General features: G+C 38.3%; 2 protein-coding genes across 2 annotated transcripts; both read left to right on the top strand.

Annotated features, from left to right (window-relative positions):
• Positions 1–561: 561 nt before the first annotated feature.
• LOC110460503 (S-antigen protein-like) lies at positions 562–2,358 on the top strand. Its single transcript, XM_021513445.1, has one exon. It carries the CDS (start codon positions 562–564, stop codon positions 2,356–2,358), a length of 1,797 nt encoding a protein of 598 aa, XP_021369120.1.
• A 10,032-nt stretch (positions 2,359–12,390) lies between these two features.
• Positions 12,391–22,724, top strand: LOC110460514 (alpha-centractin). The gene is made up of 11 exons (XM_021513462.1): positions 12,391–12,500; positions 13,360–13,424; positions 14,457–14,532; positions 15,381–15,506; positions 16,168–16,292; positions 16,530–16,746; positions 16,987–17,079; positions 17,803–17,977; positions 18,865–18,926; positions 19,626–19,666; positions 20,840–22,724. Exons 1-11 carry the CDS (start codon positions 12,450–12,452, stop codon positions 20,940–20,942), a joined length of 1,134 nt encoding a protein of 377 aa, XP_021369137.1. The 5' UTR covers positions 12,391–12,449; the 3' UTR covers positions 20,943–22,724.
• The last annotated feature ends 322 nt before the right edge of the window (positions 22,725–23,046 follow it).

Below are 23,046 nucleotides of genomic sequence, written 5' to 3'. Positions count from 1 at the left end.
ATTCTTTGACAGTAATACTCGGTGATTTTTGCTACGTTTTTCTCCAAAGGTACCAGTGCCTATTGATTTTGGGAAACATCATCCACAAAAAACGTGATTTGGGGAAGCAAACTGATTTTTGCATTTATTTTTTGAGCATATATATAATAATGCCTCAAGTTGACCGGCATAAGAGAAAAACATAACTCGTACGGTACCATAATGCCTTTTTTTTAATATTCAAACCGTTAGCGATAGTTTAAACTTTATTTCATTGTCGGTATAATATTTTAGTAATACAAACATAATATGCATATAGTATTCGAAAACAAGTACAAAGTACTTTTGTTAATCCGTCTCCTTTTATGAAGCGGCGATTGGACAGCACTGACAAATATTATACAAAGAGGATGGGGGAGGGGGGAGAGACAGAGGATGGGGGAGGGAGGAGAGACAGAGAATGGGGAGGGAGGAGAGACAGAGAATGGGATGGGAGGAGCGACAGAGAATGGGTGAGGGAAGAGAGACAGAGAATTGGGAGGGAGGAGAGACAGAGGATGGGGGGAAGAGGAGAGACAGAGAATGGGGGAGGGAGGAGAGAAAGAGGATGGGGGAAGGGGAGAGAAAGATGATGGGGAGGGGGGAGATAAAGAGGATGGGGAGGGGAGGAGAGAAAGAGAATGGGGAGGGGGACAGAAAGAGGAGGGGGAGGGGGGAGAGAAAGAGGACGGGAAGGGGGAGAGAAAGAGGATGGGGATTGGGGAGAGAAAGAGGATGGGGAGGGGGAGAGGAAGAGGATGGGGAGGGGGAGAGAAAGAGGAAGGGGAGGGGGAGAGAAAGAGGAAGGGGAGGGGGAGAGAAAGAGGAAGGGGAGGGGAGGAGAGAAAGAGAATGGGGAGGGGGACAGAAAGAGGAGGGGGAGGGGGGAGAGAAAGAGGATGGGGAGGGGGGAGAGAAAGAGGACGGGAAGGGGGAGAGAAAGAGGATGGGGATTGGGGAGAGAAAGAGGATGGGGAGGGGGGGGGAGAGACAGAGGATGGGGAGGGAGGAGAGACAGATGATGGGGAGGGGGGAGAGACAGAGAATGGGGAGGGAGGAGAGACAGAGAATGGGAGAGGGAGGCGAGAAAGAGGATGGGGAGGGGGAGAGAAAGAGGAAGGGGAGGGGGAGAGAAAGAGGAAGGGGAGGGGGAGAGAAAGAGAAAGGGGAGGGGAGGAGAGAAAGAGAATGGGGAGGGGGACAGAAAGAGGATGGGGATGGGGGAGAGCAAGAGGACGGGGAGGGGGAGAGAAAGAGATGGGGATTGGGGAGAGAAAGAGGATGGGGAGGGGGAGAGGAAGAGGATGGGGAGGGGGAGAGAAAGAGGAAGGGGAGGGGAGGAGAGAAAGAGAATGGGGTGGGGGACAGAAAGAGGATGGGGATGGGGGAGAGAAAGAGGATGGGGATGGGGGAGAGAAAGAGGATGGGGAGGGGGAGAGAAAGATGATGGGGAGGGGGGAGAGAAAGAGGATGGGGGAGGGAGGAGAGAAAGAGGATGGGGGAAGGGGAGAGAAAGATGATGGGGAGGGGGGAGATAAAGAGGATGGGGAGGGGAGGAGAGAAAGAGAATGGGGAGGGGGACAGAAAGAGGATGGGGATGGGGGAGAGAAAGAGGACGGGAAGGGGGAGAGAAAGAGNGGGGAGAGAAAGAGATGGGGATTGGGGAGAGAAAGAGGATGGGGAGGGGGAGAGAGACAGAGGATGGGGAGGGAGGAGAGACAGAGAATGGGATGGGAGGAGCGACAGAGAATGGGGGAGGGAAGAGAGACAGAGAATTGGGAGGGAGGAGAGACAGATGATGGGGAGGGAGGAGAGGAAGAGAATGGGGGAGGACGGAGAGACAGAGAATGTGGGAGGGAGGAGAGAAAGAGGATGGGGGCGGAAGAGGGAAAGAGGATGGGGAGGGGGGAGAGACAGAGAATGGGAGAGGGAGGAGAGAAAGAGGATGGGGAGGGGGAGCGAGACAGAGGATGGGGAGGGGGGAGAGACAGAGAATGGGATGGGAAGGAGCGACAGAGAATGGGGGAGGGAAGAGAGACAGGGTATTGGGGGGGGGGAGAGACAGAGGAGGGGGAGGGAGGAGAGACAGAGAAGGGGGGAGGGAGCAGAGACAGAGGATTGGGGAAGGAGGAGAGACAGAGAATGGGAGAGGGAGGAGAGAAAGAGGATGGGGAGTGGGGGGAGAAAGGGGATGGGGAGGGGGAGAGAAAGAGGACGGGAGGGGGGAGAGAAAGAGGATGTGGACGGAAGAGAGAAAGAGGATGGGGAGGGGGAGAGAAAGAGGACGGGGGAGGGAGGAGAGAAAGAGGTGCAAATAGTTTTAAAGGAAAACTTGTTTGAGGTAAAATATGTAGCGGAGTAAATTAACTACATTACGGGAGGGAAAACTATAATATGTTGTATATGGAAACATGTCGAGGACTGTACGATTGCATACAATGAAATCTGTCAACGCCGCCCCCAGAGTACTCGGGCAACAAGTGGTATACAACAACTTGCTATAATTTTAAATATCAAGAGTATCATCAAACAAGACCATGACAGTTTGTATATATATATATCCATACTGACATGTCGTCATATTTAATCGGAATTACATTACATATAATTAGTGAATTACGGACGATTCGACCCAAAACCTTCACGCCCAAATAGTACAATATACAAATGTCCAATAAAAATAAACATCATGCACATTTGTACAATATAAATAAATAAACGTCATGCACATTTGTACAATATAAATAAGTAAACGTCATGCACATTTGTACAATAGAAATAAATAAACGTCATGCACATTTGTACAATAGAAATAAATAAACGTCATGCACATTTGTACAATATAAATAAATAAACGTCATGCACATTTGTAAAATATAAATAAATAAACGTCATGCACATTAATATGTTTTCAAAACACAAGTAGGTTATTGTTTATTAAGATGCTAAATACTGGATCTTCATTTTGCTTGGTTATATCACAGACTTTGATGATATTATTACATAGTGTATTTATAATACTTATATTTGTTTATTTGCTCATAAGAAATTGTTTGGGGCCCTTATTTTTTGCGCACATCTGTGTTATGTAGTTATTATCCTTGTTGTAGGGGAACACGATTCATTGTTTCTCCAAGATTAATCGAGCATACTCCACAAGGACACTAGATATTTTGTTATGCCGATATAGAAATAAAGATTATCAGGTCGACGCAACATCGCTGTCGTCCGCTTCAGTCACTCGGAACTCTCTTGTGGTGTCTTTTAACCATTCCATAGAGATACTCCGGTTAAGGGAAATATGATCGGAGAACTCGACCGCGTGATGATATATTATGTTTTATTTCACTTTCAAGTGATCAATATAATTCAATCACAAATGATGTTTTGTAGGTAAGGTATATTAATACTTGATAATGATCTAGTTCCTAACTGTATAATGCATACCCAAAATAATGGTATGAAGAGATGAATACATCCATGCTATCATGATTGGGCCCCGTGTACAGCCCCGCCCCCGATCATTCATAATTCCTTTCATAATGATTGACATATCCATCATATAACCATATACGCAATTACTAACCATTAAAACGTGAATCCACTCACGTTACTAGGATTGGACCTCTGTCTGGGGACTTATATATAGTCACTGTGTGATACCTTGGGAACAATTGAGACCCACACCCAATAATGTGCTTACTATGCTTCGCGATATTAACAAAATCATGTTATCAGGATAAGCTTAGTGATCTTGTCCCATCCCTGGGCACTTAGTCCCAGAGTCATATTTGGGTTATTTGGGTGTTTAAGTATTTAAAGCCAGTACAACTCCAGATCAGCTGGTCATATTTCACCAATGATTGACAGGACCGGGGAATCAACGTCGGCAGTACGGATATGGCGACACCTACATGCACAAATTATCATATAGTTATTTAAAATGTTGCCATATTGTGAAATCTTGTGATCAAACATCGTTTGGATGATTTTTATACTAATCTCATAGGTATACAATGTAAATATATACATATATACATATGATTTTGTATATAAATATATGCGGTAAATAATAATTTACTGAATAGTTTCCTGATCATGATGTCCGTCCGCTAAGAAGCGTAGAAATTGAAGGATAGGTAACAACTAAAATAGCCATTGTTTGTGTCTAAAACCAGGGTGTTTCCATTTGGACCGTAGACACTATTTCTGTAAAATCTTTTTTTCTACTTCTATACGTTATAAGCCAATCACAGATCACAGTTAATTTGACTGAAATGTCAGCTAGTATTCGCCGATGATTTATATAAAAAATATCTAACAAAATTAGCCAGCGAAACATTATAATATTGATAAAATTCATTTTTAAAACGATTTAAAACAAATCTTTCCGGTTTTTTAATCTCAGTTAAGAATTAACAAAAGATACACACAACTTTGTGCATAACATATGTTGTAAAAGAACGAATATCGCAACATAGAGCAAAATTTTGCATGAAGTCAACACGAGTTATCTATCTTGACATTTCTCTTTAGGTCTCTGAATACATCTATGAGTGAATATGCTAAAACATTCACCACTGTACATAAACACTTAAAATAAATACGATATAATTACTTAATAGTTTGTGACCTCGTTTAACCTGTATGCATTGTTCCTATATGTCAGTCCAGGTAATACACGGTGTCACATAGGTCTATATTGAGAGGATAGGGCTCGGGGACAAATCATACTAAGCATTAAAGGTCAGTGCCATTGCTAGGTGACCGTGCTGGAGAGGGTAGGGCTCGGGGGCAATCATACTCAGCATCCAAGGTGATAGCCATTGCTAGGTGACCAGCATATCTGTGTGGGGGAAGGTAGGGCTCCGGGGCAATCATACTCATCATCCAAGATGATAGCCATTACTAGGTGACCAGCACACCTGTGTGGGGAGGGGAGGGCTCGGGGGCAATCACACTCATCATCCAAGGTGATAGCCATTGCTAGGTGACCAGCACACCTGTGTGGGGAGGGTAGGGCTCCGGGGCAATCATACTCATCTTCCAAGGTGATAGATAGCCATTGCTAGGTGACCAGCACACCTGTGTGGGGAGGGTAGGGCTCCGGGGCAATCATACTCATCATCCAAGGTGATAGATAGCCATTGCTAGGTGACCAGCACACCTGTTTGGGGAGGGTAGGGCTCGGGGACAATCATACTCATCATCCAAGGTGATAGATAGCCATTGCTAGGTGACCAGCACACCTGTGTGGGGAGGGTATGGCTCGGGGGCAATCATACTCAGCATCCAAGGTGATAGCCTTCATTTCGTAAATATTTTCTAACGTTTGAAAAGCTTCACAAAAAAAAGAACATGTTTAAACCATGAAAACAGATATACTGACTTAACTGATGAGCTAAATATAGCGATCTAGCCATGGTATTTGTCACACGTACTATCGACAAAGACTTATAAAGATATATATCTTATAATAGACGATGGCATTTGAGTTTATGCCCCTTTTAGGATGAGACTCATTTAGGTAGTAGTGGAGATAAACATATTGATTGTGACAAAGATTTTATCCTGCAAATAGGATTTTTCAATTAGTGAATATTTAAAAATATGGTTGTAATTTTTTTAAAAATCAGTCAAATATGGATTTATTTTGAATTCCATTCTCTTATATATATATATATAATTAACTTCTATCGCATTTGATAATGCTATGTATCTGTAACACGCTGTATTCTAATATATGGTATGACATTGATATTATAGATCATGATGTAACTCATAATATTGTGTAATGCTGTACTATTATGTTGTATGCCATTGTATTGTATTGTAAATACTGTATATGTCATGACTTTTCTCCGATGTGTTGTAAAAAACAAGGAATAAAGATCCTGTGTGGTGGTTACCTGTCACCTGTTCTTACCTGTACTGCCAATAGGCCCTAGACCCTACCCCCACACAGGTGTGACATCCTGTGTATTACCTGGACTGACATTTAGGGACTACAGTATTTATTACAGGTAAGATGATATAACAATGCTATTATTTCGAAATAACGAAAGGATAGATAACAGCCATAACACAATTATCGTTATTTCGGGGCGATAAACATAATCTTCGTCATGTCAGCCCTTTTTAGTATTGTTATTTCGGGGCTTAATAGCGAATGTCTCTGTTTTAATGATAATTAGGAAAGGGGGAGGACGGAGAGGGCGACATAACAATAATTATTTGGTCGACATTACATGTTTATTTCTATTTCGCCCCGACATAACGATAATTTCTGACGCTACAGACCGAAGACTTCCCGAAATAACAATAATTAGTTGGTCGACCTAACGCAGATCTATATCGCTTTTTTTGTCCCGAATTTTCCCGAAACAACGGTTTGTGACTTAATATATAGCTAATAAGTCCAAGACTATTGGTAGGTTGCCGTACAGGAATTATGGAGCTTCAGGTCCTATTCCTTATATAGAACGATACAGCATTGGTCCAGATACGTATATATGGCTTTATATGTGTCTGATTGGTCCAGATACGTATATATGGCTTTATATGTCTCTGATTGGTCCGAACGCTTGTTCATTGGGGTCGGTAAATATACCCCCGTCCAAGGCAGTGGCCGGTGACATGGTCCTATTCCTTATAGAACGATACAGCATTGGTCCAGATACGTATATATGGCTTTATATGTCTCTGATTGGTCCAGATACGTATATATGGCTTTATATGTCTCTGATTGGTCAAGATACGTATATATGGCTTTATATGTCTCTGATTGGTCCGAATATTGTGGTCGGTCAATATACCCCGTCCAAGGCCGTGGCCGGTGACATGGGTTGGAAACCTTCATGTGTTAAAGCAGTTACCCGCATGTGGTGTAGACTGGATTTCGTGAATGAAAACAGATTGTTTAAAATTAGGTCATTTGTTGGCAAAACCTAAAGCACGGCGGTGCATGGTGCCGAACTGGTTTTTAAAAATTCAGACAAAATGTGAGCAACTTGGCTTAGGTTTCTTCTACTCGGACACCAGTATCATTAAGGCTGTATTTCAGAGATCCGAGCGAGCAGTTCTGGCAGACACATACGGAAATGAACGGACGGTAACCATAACCACCTCGAGAACGTGACATTGATGCAATAAATTGTGAACTTATAGGGAATTCAAAATTGAGCATTGCAACGAAGCCTGTCTTAATTTTCAAATCTTTGAGGTGCGCTTTTGTTGATTAAGATGTTGATGGGAGCCGTTACGTATTGAGACGGGGGTCGGTATTGTGTTTTCGTTGTGAGACAGTGTAGAGGATGAAGATCGCGTGCTGTGCCGGTGTCTATTATACAATGACTTACGACCTATGCTATTTCGGAGAAGCAGAATTGAGAATTCCAGCAAGAGAATTTCAGAAATATCTCTGTTACAAAATTAGCCCGAGTTTCCTCTGGCCCTGACACCAGACTTAGACATTTTGACAGATAAATCCAGACATCTATCTGTCAAAATGTCTAAGTCTGGTACCAGGGCCAGAGCAAACTCGGGCTATTACAAAATGTCCTATGTTTTATCAAGCAATGATATATGTAAACTTCCTTCCAAAAGTTGTTTGAACTTTTTAAGGGGATTTAACTTTATATATGAAAACCTTTGATTTGCTTTTGATAGTTTACAGTGCAATGCTTATTTTACTATATTGTTATATATATATATATATATATTTTTTTTTATATAATTGAGACATTTATGTGTAACATAATGGAGTTACTTACAGTTAGTAAGCTTGTGTGTTTTGTAACGTAATAAAGTATGTTTTAGGTTATATATAATATTTATTACATTATTTAAGATTTAGGATTTATAATTACACTGATTATTATGTTTTTATCTGCTTCTTCACATGAATATAATTCAATGATAAAAAGAAAGCGTTTTTACGAAGATATGAATGATTTATAATTTTATAATTTAGATGGATTATGTGATCATTTACTGATATATATGATTGAAGGTAACTCGTCTCTCATAATTCAGTAGTGAATGTATGGCGTTGACAATATACTTTAAACTGTGTGTATTATTTAATGTTGCAAACGCATTCTTTTTATCACGGAATTATATTCATGTGACGAAGCAGATAACAATATAATAATCTGTGTAATTATAAATCCTAAAGCTCAAACGTATTTATGTACTTATTATGCAATGAGTTGAGACGTAAATAAAAATATAATATACGGATTTGGTTTTGTTTTATTTTAATTAAATTCTTATAAACAGCTGAGGTCATTTAAGGAGGTCGTGAGAGAATGAGACACACCCTCACTGCCCGGGGTGTAGAACATTGTCCATACCTGATGGTGATATTTGTAGTGACCACCCGTGGCGTGACGGACATGTAAGATATCGACAATTACCCTATGCTGTGGAAGCAGGTGGTTCACATGTTAATCCCAATTCATATACCGGCTCCTTAATACTATGAAATTAAAATATTGACACTCTTAGATTCATCCAAAAGCTAGAACGTAGTTCCATGATGTAATTTAGTGTTAATTATTTCTCATTTTTATGACTTTAGCCATTTTATCGCGTCTGAATTGGTAATTGAGTAATTTTTTTTTAAAGTTTTACTCCCCCACCCCATTCCTTCGAAATACAAATGAAAATTGGCAGTGTTAGTGAGATGCTACAGTTTAAAATGGTATTTGCATGTGTTTACTGCACATGTAAGCACTTATTTTGGTGTTGGTTTTCAGTGGTTTTTGCTATTGTTATTAAAGACAAAGATGCTTTGAGCGCTCTTCATGATTGTTTAGGGACGAGGCAATCATTTTGTTTTATATTTTTTTTTAACAAAAGCGGCCTGAAAATATATCATACAAAATGACACCTTATGTTAAACAGTATATACATGTATTTGACTTCTGGTAAAAATGTTGGCACTCGGATTATAATACAAACAAACGTATGTGTATCTCTGTATTACTGATGTACCTCTGTAATGTACCTCTGAATTGCTGATGTACCTCTGTAATGTACCTCTGTATTGCTGATGTACCTCTGAAATGTACCTCTGTAACGTACCTCTGTATTACTGATGTACCTCTGTATTATTAATGTACCCCTGTATTACTAATGTACCGCTGTATTACTGATGTACCTATGTAATGTACCTCTGTATTACTAATGTACCTCTGTATTACTAATGTACCTCTGTATTACTAATGTACCTCTGTAATGTACCTCTGTATTACTAATGTACCTCTGTATTACTAATGTACCTCTGTATCACTGATGTACCTCTGTAATGTACCTCTGTATTACTAATGTACCTCTGTATTACTGATGTACCTCTGTATTATTAATGTACCTCTGTATTACTAATGTACCGCTGTATTACTGATGTACCTCTATATTACTAACGTACCTCTGTATTACTGATGTACCTCTGTATAACTAATGTACCTCTGTAACGTACCTCTGTATTACTGATGTACCTCTGTAACGTACCTCTGTATTACTGATGTACCTCTGTATTATTAATGTACCTCTGTATTACTAATGTACCTCTGTATTACTAATGTACCGCTGTATTACTGATGTACCTCTGTAACGTACCTCTGTATTATTAATGTACCTCTGTATTACTAATGTACCTCTGTATTATTAATGTACCTCTGTATTTCTAATGTACCTCTGTATTACTGACGTACCTCTGTATTACTGATGTACCTCTGTATTATTAATGTACCTCTGTATTACTAATGTACCTCTGTAATGTACCTCTGTAATGTACCTCTGTAATGTACCTCTATATTACTGATGTACCTCTGTAACGTACCTCTGTATTACTGATGTACCTCTGTATTACTAATGTACCTCTGTTATGTACCTCTGTATTACTGATGTACCTCTGTAATGTACCTCTGTATTACTGATGTACCTCTGTAACGTACCTCTGTATTACTGATATACCTCTGTATTATTAATGTACCTCTGTATTACTAATGTACCGCTGTATTGCTGATGTACCTCTGTAATGCACCTCTGTATTACTAATGTACCTCTGTATTACTAATGTACCTCTGTATTACCGATGTACCTCTGTATCACTTATGTACATATGAACAGCCAATTAAGCAACAAACGGTCAGTCTCATTGCGCGCCTATAATTGTCTGAATACGTGGTGGCTAAGCTGGGAGTACTGAATCTAGGTAAATAATATATGTTTGTTCTTCAGACACTTATTCATCATTTTCTATTATAGGAAAACACCATATCCATGATATTTTCTATGATAAACCCTTCTTACATTCTATTTTTCTCGTTCTCATCTTTCTTACCTTTATACCGTCGATCGGACCCTCTTTGTCTTTCCGTATCCCTTCCTTGCCCCTTCCCCACTTCCCTCCCGGTCTGGTTGGAAATCGACCTACGCAATGTGCAGGTGACAGTCCGTTTGCCATTGGAATGATTAAGGGTAGTTAAACAAACTGAAACACCCGTATTAACCATACCGTAATTATGAACACAGGACAAATTATATGGGGATCATTAAAAAGGAGAATAAAACCAGATGTTCCAGAAGGGTAATAGTCTTCTACTTCATTGACGAAACCCACCATGAAAGTCTAAGTACAACACAAGTTATGATACGTCCTCCAAGTGAGAGCCGGGTTAGTGACAACGACACAAAGAGGCAACGACAAAACGCCACAACGAGGCAACGACAAAACGACACAACGAGGCAACGTAATTAAAAAAATCGACGTTCATATCACACAACAGCATATTTATCATTGAGATGATTGCAACCATACAACTTATCCATAGTCTTCATCAGCCTGCATCTTTCTAAACCTAGTGGTATAAGTGTGTCCGTCAGCAATCGACATCTATCACAGAAATCATTATATTCGGAGCAGACAATTGAAGCCGAATCAACTGTGATGGTAAACACCGTAAGTAGAGTAACAATGCTGTTACTATCAAGAAAAGGAAAGTTCACGATAGGAAACTCGAACTAGCCCCGCTTATCGTACAGCTTAGTCAGTAATCTACTGGTCGATAAAGGCTGGAAGACACTTCCAGAGTGCTATTCATGCGCTCACATGTTAAATTTGTCTATGGGTGGAAAAGACTACGTGTAGTGCCGAGTGACCTGAAAGATTTCACAGATAGTTTCAGCTTTTATCGCAAAAAAAATATTTTAAGAGCTCTGTATCCGTATCCGACAAACAAATGTCAAAGCTCGAGCAATCTCGTTTGAGTAGCGAGGTTTTGGAGAAAATGCTTCAGGCCATTTGTAGATAGAATTTACACCAAGAAATATGTATTGTACCTTCTTTCGGTGGCGTGATAGGTCTTAGAATGTCCATGTGAGTCTATGAAGTGTATCTATTACTGTCATGGGTGCTAGTGGTGCTTTTCTGTGATTTGCGTTAGTAGGTATCGCATTGTTATTTTTTGGCAAGTAATATTTGAGCTGAATCGTTTTGTAAGTTCTAGTTTTAAATACCTAAATGACAACAACATGCACGGGAATCGTTATATGGACGTAGGACAACTTTTCGTAATCATTTGACTGTTGCTTCTAGAACACTGTGAAGCATGGCGAAGTGATTTGCCGACTGTATCACTCTTTCTGCACTGACTTTACTTGTTGGTTACTCTACTGTAAGGCTCTGCAGCCTGTCTGAAGTTTGGCTATTTAGGTTATATCCACCATTGAGGTAACATTTGGACTAGCTAGAGGAAAATCAACATGATTTTGGGAACATAATTAATTGTATACAACGCAGCTTTAAAGTCATATCCCTGTACCAACACTGACCAACGTAGACCTACCGGTTGATGATGTAAAAATAATCAGAATGAACACGCAAGAATGGTCAGCGTAGCTTTCACGAGATTACAATGTTTACTAATACGGCATATATATATATATATATAAAAAGTTAAATTATTATTTATTTCATTAGCGCGACAATTTACAAATTTTAAGTTTCCGTTGACGTATTGCAGGTCCGGGGGTACGTAATTACCACATTTTTTTTAAATTGCACATCTATATTTATCGTTCAAAGGCTGTGATAAATATCGCGACACATTTATATAAATTATACCCGACTTGTCGCTATATTTATCACAATTAGTCAGTCGAGATATCGTACCCCGACCTGAAATAATTTGAGTAAGAAATATGCCACAATAAATTTGTAGAATGTATACAACAAAGGATTTATGTAGAATTATCTTATTCCATGCAACCTCTGTTACTGTTATGGAAAGAGATTGCATAATTGTTACATGACTGTTTGTCTCAGGGTTGATAATCCGGAAAATTTGTCCGCTATTTCGTACCTTGATTTTAGACAGGCCTTAGACTGGATCGATGGTTGTGTAGATGAATGACGAGAGGAATAAATGGAACCTTATTCTGACGTGATAGCAAACCAGCCTGTTGTAATAGACAACGTGAGTGAGGATTTTCTCGAGTATTATTTAGGTTTCGAGATATCACAGCGGTCCGAAAGCACCTGCTGATGCGGCTGAAAAAGGAGGCCATTTTTATCTGAAATGTTGATTGCAGAATGACTCATTTTATATGTGAATACCATATATTATCATATTTCGCCGTTTATTTTTTGTGCTGTAATTCAATGGTTACTGATTTACTTTCTTCAAGCGGTATAATCAGCATGCATGATGATCTTTTGCTTTTCGTGGCCGTGAAATAGGCCTAACGTGTACCTACAATATTGGTGCGATCGATCGAAATGGGGAGGTAACTCCCAGAGTACTTTACCCCTCCCTGGCGTTTATCACTTTCCCAATGTTGGAGAAAATCCGTATTTTTTCTGCACTCGCTATATTTTGCGAGTTACTTAGATATATATTCGTTCTAAAGTATTTTGCACTCGCCCTAATCATCAAAAGAAGTACTATTTTTTGACATGAGGCAGAATCTCATGGATTTCCAACTCCGAAAGGGTGTCACAAAATACGGAAAGTCCTCAAAACCTCACGTTTTTTTCATGATCAATTCCATGAATTCAATTTCGTGGCATTAGCTAGGCAGAAGACTTTAAACTTGAGTGATGACGACGCCCGACAAAAGTACATGTATTGTATACATGATCAGCATCGTCAAATATAACATTAACTGCGGTCTATAGCTATACAACATGATCTTATCCCTGTATGTGATCAGGTTTATTGCTGGTACATGTACACCAGCTTTTGATATGTACTGGCATTTTAAATGTGGTATTACTCTACAGGGTTAAGTCCTGATATGATAAATATAAGTAATGTTATGTTTTGTTGTTTACAGGGGTCTGGGGTAATTAAGGCAGGTTTTGCTGGAGACCAAGTGCCAAAATATCATTTTCCTAATTTGTAAGTATATAATCAAAACAGCTACAATCTGTTGATGAGTTATATGTCAGCATAGTTGATCTGGATATATAGACATATTCATTAAGAACATTGTTATAATTATCATATATATATATAGCATTACTTACCTTCAATAAAAATCTAATGTATTGTTGTGATTGACCTGCTACATGACCCGGCATTATTACTTTCGACTAATGTGACAAGAGCTCGAGGGTCATTATCATGTAGTCATTACTGTTTATGACTGCTAGTTATTGACCTCAAAATCTAAAGGAAGATAAAACATCGAACTGGCAATAGTTTACAGCTAGACTGGACCTTCAGGTCAGGCCTCCTTGAGTCTTGGGTGTAGTCACTGGTACTGAGCTTCACTTCACTATGTTGTAATTGAATAGCAAGCTGCATGTATTATAATAGATACACGTATATTCAGACCCCCACCTTAACAACATGTAACTGTGATTCATTGGAACATAAAGGTAGATAAAGAAGCGTTAATTAGTAGTAATCCTTACCTGGGTGATATGGATCAGATATTCTGACTTAGGATTAGTCCTCGTGTAAAAGTGACTTCAAGGGTAGGTAAGGAACCAGACCTGTAATTGGTTCGCATTTTTGTTTAGGTTCTGTATGAACTGATTGTTTTAAGCTATTTTTTCTTACAAATTATATGAAGTCACATGAAAAGGACAGTTTTGGTAATAAAAGACATCAAATAAGTGTTCTTTACAAATGAATTGTACTATAATGAGGTGGTAACATAAATTAAACTGTTGACTGGTGAATACATGTAAGTCGGTGAAGAATGAGTAAAGGCTTCCTAGTATACAGTATGTACAGTGAAGCATTGTTGAGTACATGCATCCATTTTCAATATTATCAATATATAACATGTATTGAGATGTGTTTGCACAGTATTCCCCTACAGTTCAGTTGCATCTTAATAACTACAGTATAATTATGTCCCAGTCAGTGGAGAATTTTCAGACAGAATTTTTGTACGAGACAAACTCTAAATGAATGTTTCAGTATCGGTCGGCCGAAACATGTGCGAGTCATGGCAGGAGCGTTGGAGGGGGATGTTTTCCTGGGTCCTGATGCGGAGGTAATTTGTTGTGTTATTTAAATAAGAAGAGCCAGGGAGTTATCAAGGCTGACGTTTGCACTTATAAAACAGGACCATTTAGCTGAGGGAAATAGGGAATACAGTACCTAGTCCCTTTTCTGTATAGTGAATGTCAAAGTCTATAGAAAAAAAAACAAGATTGTGATAGTTCTAATATTTTGGATCTATTTGTCATTTGTAAATTTTATATGCAAGTGACCAGTGTATGTAGTCACTGCTATACACTGAATTATTTTTTTGTTTGAGGTGTAACATTTTAAATAAACAATAGAGTTGGCTAGCTTGCCATTAGAATTAAATACCATTTGTCTTGCGCTTGGTAGTGTAGGTAAGTACATACTGTAAAACCATTAATTTTGGTGGGACATTAAATTTCGTTTATTTTGTGGATAATAAAAATCCATGAAATTAAATCCCTACGAAAACACAAGTTTGGTATGATATAGATAGGGGAAAATCAGAAATCAGCGATATATAATGTCCTTGAAACAGGTAAGTATATATATGAAAACCACGAAATTTTAACCCAATGAAAATAAATGATTCTACAGTAGGTATGTCTGCTATTCAACCACATTGAGACACAAGCTACTTAATATAGGTTTGTAAATTCACAGAGTTTGATTGGAAGATGAGTTTAGAAAATTACAAATGTTTTTGGCACATTGAATTTCCTCTGAGGTACTTGGATATTGATAACATGGACTGTTTCCTGGAGAATAAATTAAAGTTGTAAATTCATATAAACACATTTTGGGTGATACAGTAGTATAGTTTCTGTTTAACAATTGGATGTATTAAAACATATATGCTGTTCGTGATCACAGGAACACCGTGGCTTGTTGACGATACGATACCCAATGGAGCATGGCATCGTCAAGGACTGGAATGACATGGAGAGAATCTGGCAGTATATTTATTCTAAGGATCAACTACAGACATTTTCAGAAGAGGTATATATCTGTCTATCAAGTATTTTTAGGCAAATTTCTTCTAATATTATATTTTTTCGTTTACCTGCTCAAAGGGCAAGTGAGCTTATAATTAAGTTGTGGCATGGTGTCTCTCTGTCAACTCTTCGTATAAAGACTACTAATACAGAACAGACAAAAGGGTTTTAACCAAATTAATTGTAGTACATTTCTGGACAAATGTGGACTTAATTTTGTATAATCCAAGGGTTGTGACCCCCCTTGGGGCAGAGGCATGAGGCCAAATATGGGACATGGAGGTAAATCTTTAAAAAACAAATTTGGTCGGCTACATCTGTAAAGGACCCTAGGCAGATTGAATGGGACTTCATTTCAGCAACGTCCTATCTACTCCTTTCGGAGTCCTATTTGCTCACAAAAAGAAAACAAATATGAAAGTGTTATGAATGGGTCACAAAAAAGTGTGTACTTACAGAATTTTTGTAAATTGATATTCATAGACTTCCGGGTATCACTGTATTGTGATATTTAAATTTCCTAGATGACAAAGCCATGTTCCATTTAAAAAACGACAGACTTAGAATTAAAAGAGTTGAAAATAAACCGGGTACATTTTTGCTCATCAATGAGAATAATTTGAAGGGAATCCTCTGATAATTCCATTTATTTCTGTTCATTACAGCATCCAGTGTTATTGACAGAAGCCCCATTGAATCCAAGAAGAAATAGGGAAAAAGCAGCGGAACTTTTCTTTGAAACTTTTAATGTACCAGCCTTGTTCATCTCCATGCAAGCTGTACTAAGTCTGTAAGTATACTGTGGTTCTAAGACCGATCATTAAATCTTTATAGGACCTCTACTTAAAGGTGTACAAGAATTAATTTAGGTACATAAAGGTTATACCTGACATTTGACCATGGATACACTGTCTTGGTTGTAGATATGACCTCAGTGTTTTGGTTGTAGATTTGACTTAACTATTTTGGTTGTAGATATGACTTAACTATTTTGGTTGTAGATATGACTTAACTATTTTGGTTGTAGATATGCGACAGGTAGGACAACTGGTGTGGTGTTAGATTCCGGTGATGGCGTCACCCATTCTGTACCTATCTATGAGGGTTTCGCAATGCCTCACAGCATCATGAGGTCAGACATTGCCGGCCGTGATGTGACTCGCTACCTGAGGCTTTTATTGAGGAAAGAGGGGTACAACTTCCACACATCAGCTGAGCTAGAAATCGTCAAAACCATTAAAGAGGTGAGATCAACAAATCTGTTAAAGGAGCAACATGATTAAAACCATAAAAGCTAATGAGATAAATTCAGCAGAGTAATGAGATCATCAAAACCATTGTAACAGGCATTCGCCTAGTATGACACCTTGGGGATAATTCTGAAATTTCTTGAATCTTTTGTAATGTTTTTCTCTGTGAGATTGTACAGTAAAATTATCCATGCGTGTGTTACTAACATCTGTATTAATACTCTACTGTTTCAGCGTGCATGCTACTTATCTATTAATCCTTTAAAAGAAGAGTCGATGGAGGCAGAGAAGTCACAGTATGCATTACCAGATGGCAGTACAATAGAGGTAGGTTATTAGGTCCCTGTATTAAGTTGTGGTGCCTTATAGTAATCACTCCGTCCGTCCGTCCTTCTGTCCATCCTTCCACAACTACTTGTCCAGAAACCGTTTCCTACAATTCATGTCCGATTTCAGTTTAATTTTCCACTTGTAATGTGAACTAAAGTTGTGGACCTGTTATTATTTTTTTATTTCGACCCTTACAGCAGATTTATGCCCCTATTTGTGACAATATTTGTTCTGATACGTTGATTGCTTTCTGTACAATATCTCATGAAGGAATGAGATTTTAGACTTATCTTAGGTATTACTTTCCCCAGTCTTTTGTTCAGGTTCAATGTTTGGTGAATTCTGTGTATATGTAATATACACATCTCCCAGTAATATCTCAAACATTGGTTTGTTCACGGTACCACAAATATGTACTAGTTTTTACCTGGTGTTAACTGTTACTTGCGCTATGTCAGTATGATGTCTGATACATTATACCAAAATGATGACACTAAAAAAAACCGGAAAAAAAAGGATTACAAAGGTTTCAGAGTCCTTAGGTCAATCAATGCCATTTTCTTTTGATTAATATACATTTGGCATCATTTGGTAGGACCAGAAATTATAAAGCCACAGAGCTTGCAGTTATTGAGGCTTTGTCTGGTGTGACAGGTGTAGGATGAGGGAGGTTTAGGTCCCTTGGACTGTTAGTTATTTAGACTTTCATTGCTGTGACAGGTAGGACCAGCGAGATTTAGAGCGCCAGAGCTGCTGTTTAGACCAGACCTGATTGGTGAGGAGTTTGAGGGTATACACGAAGTACTGGAGTACTCTATACGCAAATCTGACATGGACCTAAGGCGCACTCTCTTCTCCAACATAGTGTTGTCTGGAGGTTCAACGCTGTTCAAAGGTAAAAATGGTTGTCGTCTTATAAACAGTAGATTGATGGAAAGGCAATTATTTCACCAACAATTGCCTCGATGATGAAGTCTGAAGTCTTGCTCATGTTTACCTTGCTGTAGGTTCCTTTGTTGACTGAGGCTAGAGAAAATACATAGCTTCGCTTCATATGCTGTAAAATATTAAATGAAACAGTAAAGCCATATCTGCTCTAAATTTCACAAGCTGGTTCCCAATGTTGCTGAGTTGCGTAGGTTCAACTTCAGAACTGATCACCAGAACAGGATGGCTGACAGATTGTCATCCTTGAATTTGACATTTAATCTTGTAATTGCTGTCAGAAAGTACTTGATCTCTCTCTCTCCCCCAATATTAATGTTGTAGGTCCCTTTGACTTCATAGTTTTCCATATTTCATCTTGAGCTTCAAGTCAGCAGCTTGATCAGAGGAAAACTACGTCTGCTAGAACAAAAAAACTGAAGTTTCACTAGTAGTATTCTCACAAAATTTTGAAATAGATGGTTGACTTAGAAAGAATAGCTGGTTGCATGTTCACGTTCTGTAATGTTGACTTGTTACTTACTTTGGAAAAAATTGCCGGTTCCAAGTTGATGAATTGCAGGCTATGTTTGCCGGCAACCAACTTTGAATGAGAACACAGTCTAAAGCTATATTTTACTCATATCTATTCTAACACAGAGGTCAAACAAGTAAGCTCACTTTTATAGGACACTGCTAAATACTGTAGTTTAATGTTTTTAACAAACGTTAGCACAAGATGCTTTTACTGGAGACATGGCAATCAATCTATCAGATGTAAAAATGTTGGCAAGTATTGTGTGTAGTAAATCATTACTGGAGATATCATAGAATATAACTGTTGCCTTTCTTTCTCAGGTTTCGGGGACCGACTGCTTAGTGAAGTGAGGAAACTTTCTCCAAAGGATATAAAAATAAGGGTGAGTCCATTAACTTTCTCCTCCAGTGAAACTTCTCTATAACATTAAGATGGAGTTGACTGCATTTTGTGACAGATGAACACAAAACTGTTATATTTAAACCTTGCTAATAAGTTGTGGATAGAAACTTGTCAACTTTCATACCCTGGAAAATTATCAGCCATTCTTGACACCAAATATAAGTACACAGCATACCATAAATAAAATAATAATTACATGTAAGGGGCAAACACTGGGTGAATATCATGGATTTTACCTGTGAGGGGTGATTTAATATTTCAATGAGCAAAATTCCTCAGTATTCAGCAGTAAGTTGCCTCCCTTTATACGGAGCTTTTCCATCTGACCCTGTTGGTATACTGGAGACTGGAGAAGACTTATGTAGGTCTGGTCTTTTTTCTCCCCAGCATCATTTTGTCAGTGAATTAAAAAGCCATATTTAATTGTTATGCATTATTTTGTCATGACATAACAGTTTATTACAATTCAGGTGACATTAAGGCCAAAGTTTGGTCTCTTTGTATCCTTGTGAATTCACACATTAGTAAGAAATGGGATGGTTTAAAAAGAGTTTGTTTCATGTCACTTGTATAGACCTGTATTTATATGGTTGATGTGTTATGGCAGTAAAGTATGATACACTGGTAAACTTGTAGACAGTCAGCATGCTTGTAAGTAATGAAATGCTTTCTCTTCCAGATTTCTGCACCCCAGGAAAGATTATATTCCACATGGATAGGGTAAGTTATTATTAGGCACAAGCGCTCCTAGATAGTCAAGTCTATTATTTCTGTCTTGCCAGAAAATGTCTGACGAAGCTTTTTACTAACACTGTGCTCGACAGGAAGTTTGACTGTCATTTGTACATTTAGGCATGTTAGATAATAAAACATTACCTGAAAAATTAATGAATTCAGAAAGCTCTTGAGTGACTGAAACTGTTTTAAAACAGTGTTTGAAGGGGTAGATGTCTTAGGGTATATGGAAGCATTCAAACCACTTGGAGTAAACTCTGTTAACGTAACCACATAAATTATTTGTATTAAGTTTAAAACAAATGTATCACTGTCCCATGTTTCAACAAATAGAAAAATATAATTTTACAAAATATGTTTAAACACTACACTTAATATCAGACACTGAATTCTCACAATCTGACAAGACTGGTTCCCAGTGTCAGACAGTTATGTAGCCAACTTTATCTATGTTTTGTTATTTTAATAAGTGCCCCCCTTCAGCCAATTATTCCTGCAAAGGCCACCCTAGGCACTAGTTATGGTGAATATGGTACCGTAGAAAGGTTTGAATTGGGGTTGTGTTATTTCATGCTCAGAGCAGAAAAGAATAATTTGTGCATGGTTTGCTTGGCGGTATCATGGCAGGCCAAAGTGGAAAGGAAAGATGTATTCAGTGTTGACTTTACTTTTGTAATCAGAAAAAAAACACGTTTTCATACAAATTTCATTGAGATCAAATTTATGTGAAAGACCTTAATATGCAGTTTTCACTTACTGTGAAAGACATGAAAACAAAACTACTGTGAATATTATATTCCAAGTAGTAAAACTGGATGTGATACTCCTGTCCTAGTGTGTTACAGCTCAAAATATATTTAATGGAAATTATTGTTTCTTTGGGCTTATTCTTTTAATTCTGTGTAAATTCAAATGAAAGAATTAAAACAATAAAACGATATGTATCAGACTCCTGAAATACTTAGCTATTTAATGTAAACTGACACAAACAAAACGTGTGACCAGGGTGAAGCTTTACATTTTGTTCAGTTGATCAGAGTTTGTGTGGCCCGAATAAGGAATAAAAGTTTGAGCAACATTAAAAGAGATATTATGTTACAGTGATTATATGTGTTTGTGCGGAAGTATCGTTAAACTCTGATGGTTTTTGTATTACAGCGGATCCATCTTAGCTTCCCTCGACACATTTAAGAAGATGTGGGTGTCGAAACGAGAGTACAATGAAGAAGGAGTGAAGGCCATTCATAGAAAGACTTTCTAGCCCAGCCCAGCGCCATTGTTAGTGTACGGCTTATAACAAATTATCATCGTGTACATACCTGGTGTATTTATATACAGAGCTGGATCACAGCCAGCGGAGCAGTGATGCCCTTACGTTTGGACCGACACCATTCTGTTACTGTATAACACGAAATGTTCGTGGGTACTTGCCTTCGTGGTTTGAAGCCATTTAGATGGCTTTGTGGTACAATGTTTCGTGTATATCCTTGTTAACAAACAGTAGACAGGTATACCATTCAAATTCGTGGCATTTATTTGCATGGTTTAATAGCAATCACGAAAACCACGAATGTTAATACACAACGAAGATTTCATGTTATACAGTATATTTCAACTTTTGTTAAACAATTAGTATTTTACTTAAGAGATATATGCTGAAACATTATCAACATTAAAAAGGAAAAATAATTCGGATATTCCTAGCCTGAATAATCAAAATATACTTGGTCAACTATTCTGGAGAATTAAAAATGTTTTTGTTTTAGTACAAAGTTTAAATCTATTCCCGATGCTTTTGTGCAAATGATAATAAGTTGCTTTTTATAGCCTGTGCTAACTTAGTTAAAGTACTCCATTTCAGCACTATCTCTACACAGCTCAGTGCTTTTGGTTGATGTCAGAATGGTGAGGTTGGGTGTACGAGGGTCCTGGACAACTGTGATATGATAGTGGGGCTCGGTGTTCTCACAAACCCCTGAGGCTGTTCTTGGAAGGCTGTTTCCTCCCCAGGGCTGTGCTGTTCCCTCGTGGGGCTCTACTATCAAGACTAGTAGCATCTGTACAGATATCTCAAGTATTAGCTTATGTGATGTTTAAGTGCTGATGTTAGTATTGATTTCATGTGAATTATTTCAGTTGAGGGTATCAAAAGTTTGATTTCTGTTGACAGGTGTAAGTTATAAAACATTTAATTCTGCCATTTCAAGGTCATAATAACCTTGCTGTTGATGAAAATACAATAACTATGTCTAGGCTATTGTTGGAGATAGGTAAAGATGAAATAAATCGTCCATTATTTGTTAAGTATAAACTCACTTTCACCATCATGATGAAGGTTTTCATCGACACAACAGTGGGATTTACTGTTGTACAGAGTTTTAGTATTAAGTTTCCTCTGCAATCCACCTGGTAGATAATGTTTGACAATAGGATGCAAGTGTAGGTGTTGTGTGAAGTTATACACTTTGACGAGCATAAGTCCCTGGGAGAAGTGAAACAGGCATAACTGACAAGGTCATAGGTCAAGGTCATATCTACAGTTATGGGTACCAGAAAGTGTCATTAATTGCTATCGCAGTCATCCACGAGATAATACTCCTCTTACTTCTCGTTGTATTGATGAGATGTTGTTGTCTGTAATATTAATGCTAAAAATCTCAGTGTGTTTTGTTCAGTAATATTACATGTATGCCAATCTTGAAACAATTTTAAACTGACAACCCTTCTTAAGGGTTTAGTTTGATCCCGATTAAGGTGGGATTAGTCCAACTCTGAATCACAGGGTTGATTTATTGTATTTACACCAATACATATGGAAATGTACGTCTTGTGAGATTCTGTTGAATCATTTGTGGATGAAATTGATGATGATCATAACATTTTAATTTTCCTAGGCATTATTTTCTTCATTTTAAATGTGTTCTCTGAGACATACACTATTGACTGTATTGTAACCAAATCTTAATACCATTTTTAGCTCACCTGGCACGAAGTGCCAAGTGAGCTTATGCCGTGGCGCGGCGTCCGTCGTCCGTCCGTCCGTCGTCCGTCCGTCGTCCGGCGTCAATATTTTACTTTAAACGACTTCTTCTTAATAACCGAAAGGCCTAGGGTGTCGATATTTGGCCAGAAGCAAACTTGGATGAAGGGCTACAAAGTTTGTTAAAATTAATGACCTTCACCTATTTTCAAGGTCACAGGGGTCAAATATGTCAAAAACTTTAAACATCTTCTTCTCAATAACCAAAATGCCCAGGGAGTTGATATTTGGCCAGTAGCATGCTTGGGTGAAGGGCTACCAAGTTTGTTCAAATGAATGACCTTCAATTATATTCAAGGTCACAGGGGTCAATTGTATTAAAAAA

This window comes from Mizuhopecten yessoensis, unplaced genomic scaffold (genome assembly GCF_002113885.1).
Source record: "Mizuhopecten yessoensis strain PY_sf001 unplaced genomic scaffold, ASM211388v2 scaffold10413, whole genome shotgun sequence".
In the NCBI taxonomy this organism is placed as follows: Eukaryota; Metazoa; Mollusca; class Bivalvia; order Pectinida; family Pectinidae; genus Mizuhopecten; species Mizuhopecten yessoensis.
Note: the sequence above shows the minus strand (reverse complement) of the source record. Positions and strands in the feature narration are given on the sequence as shown.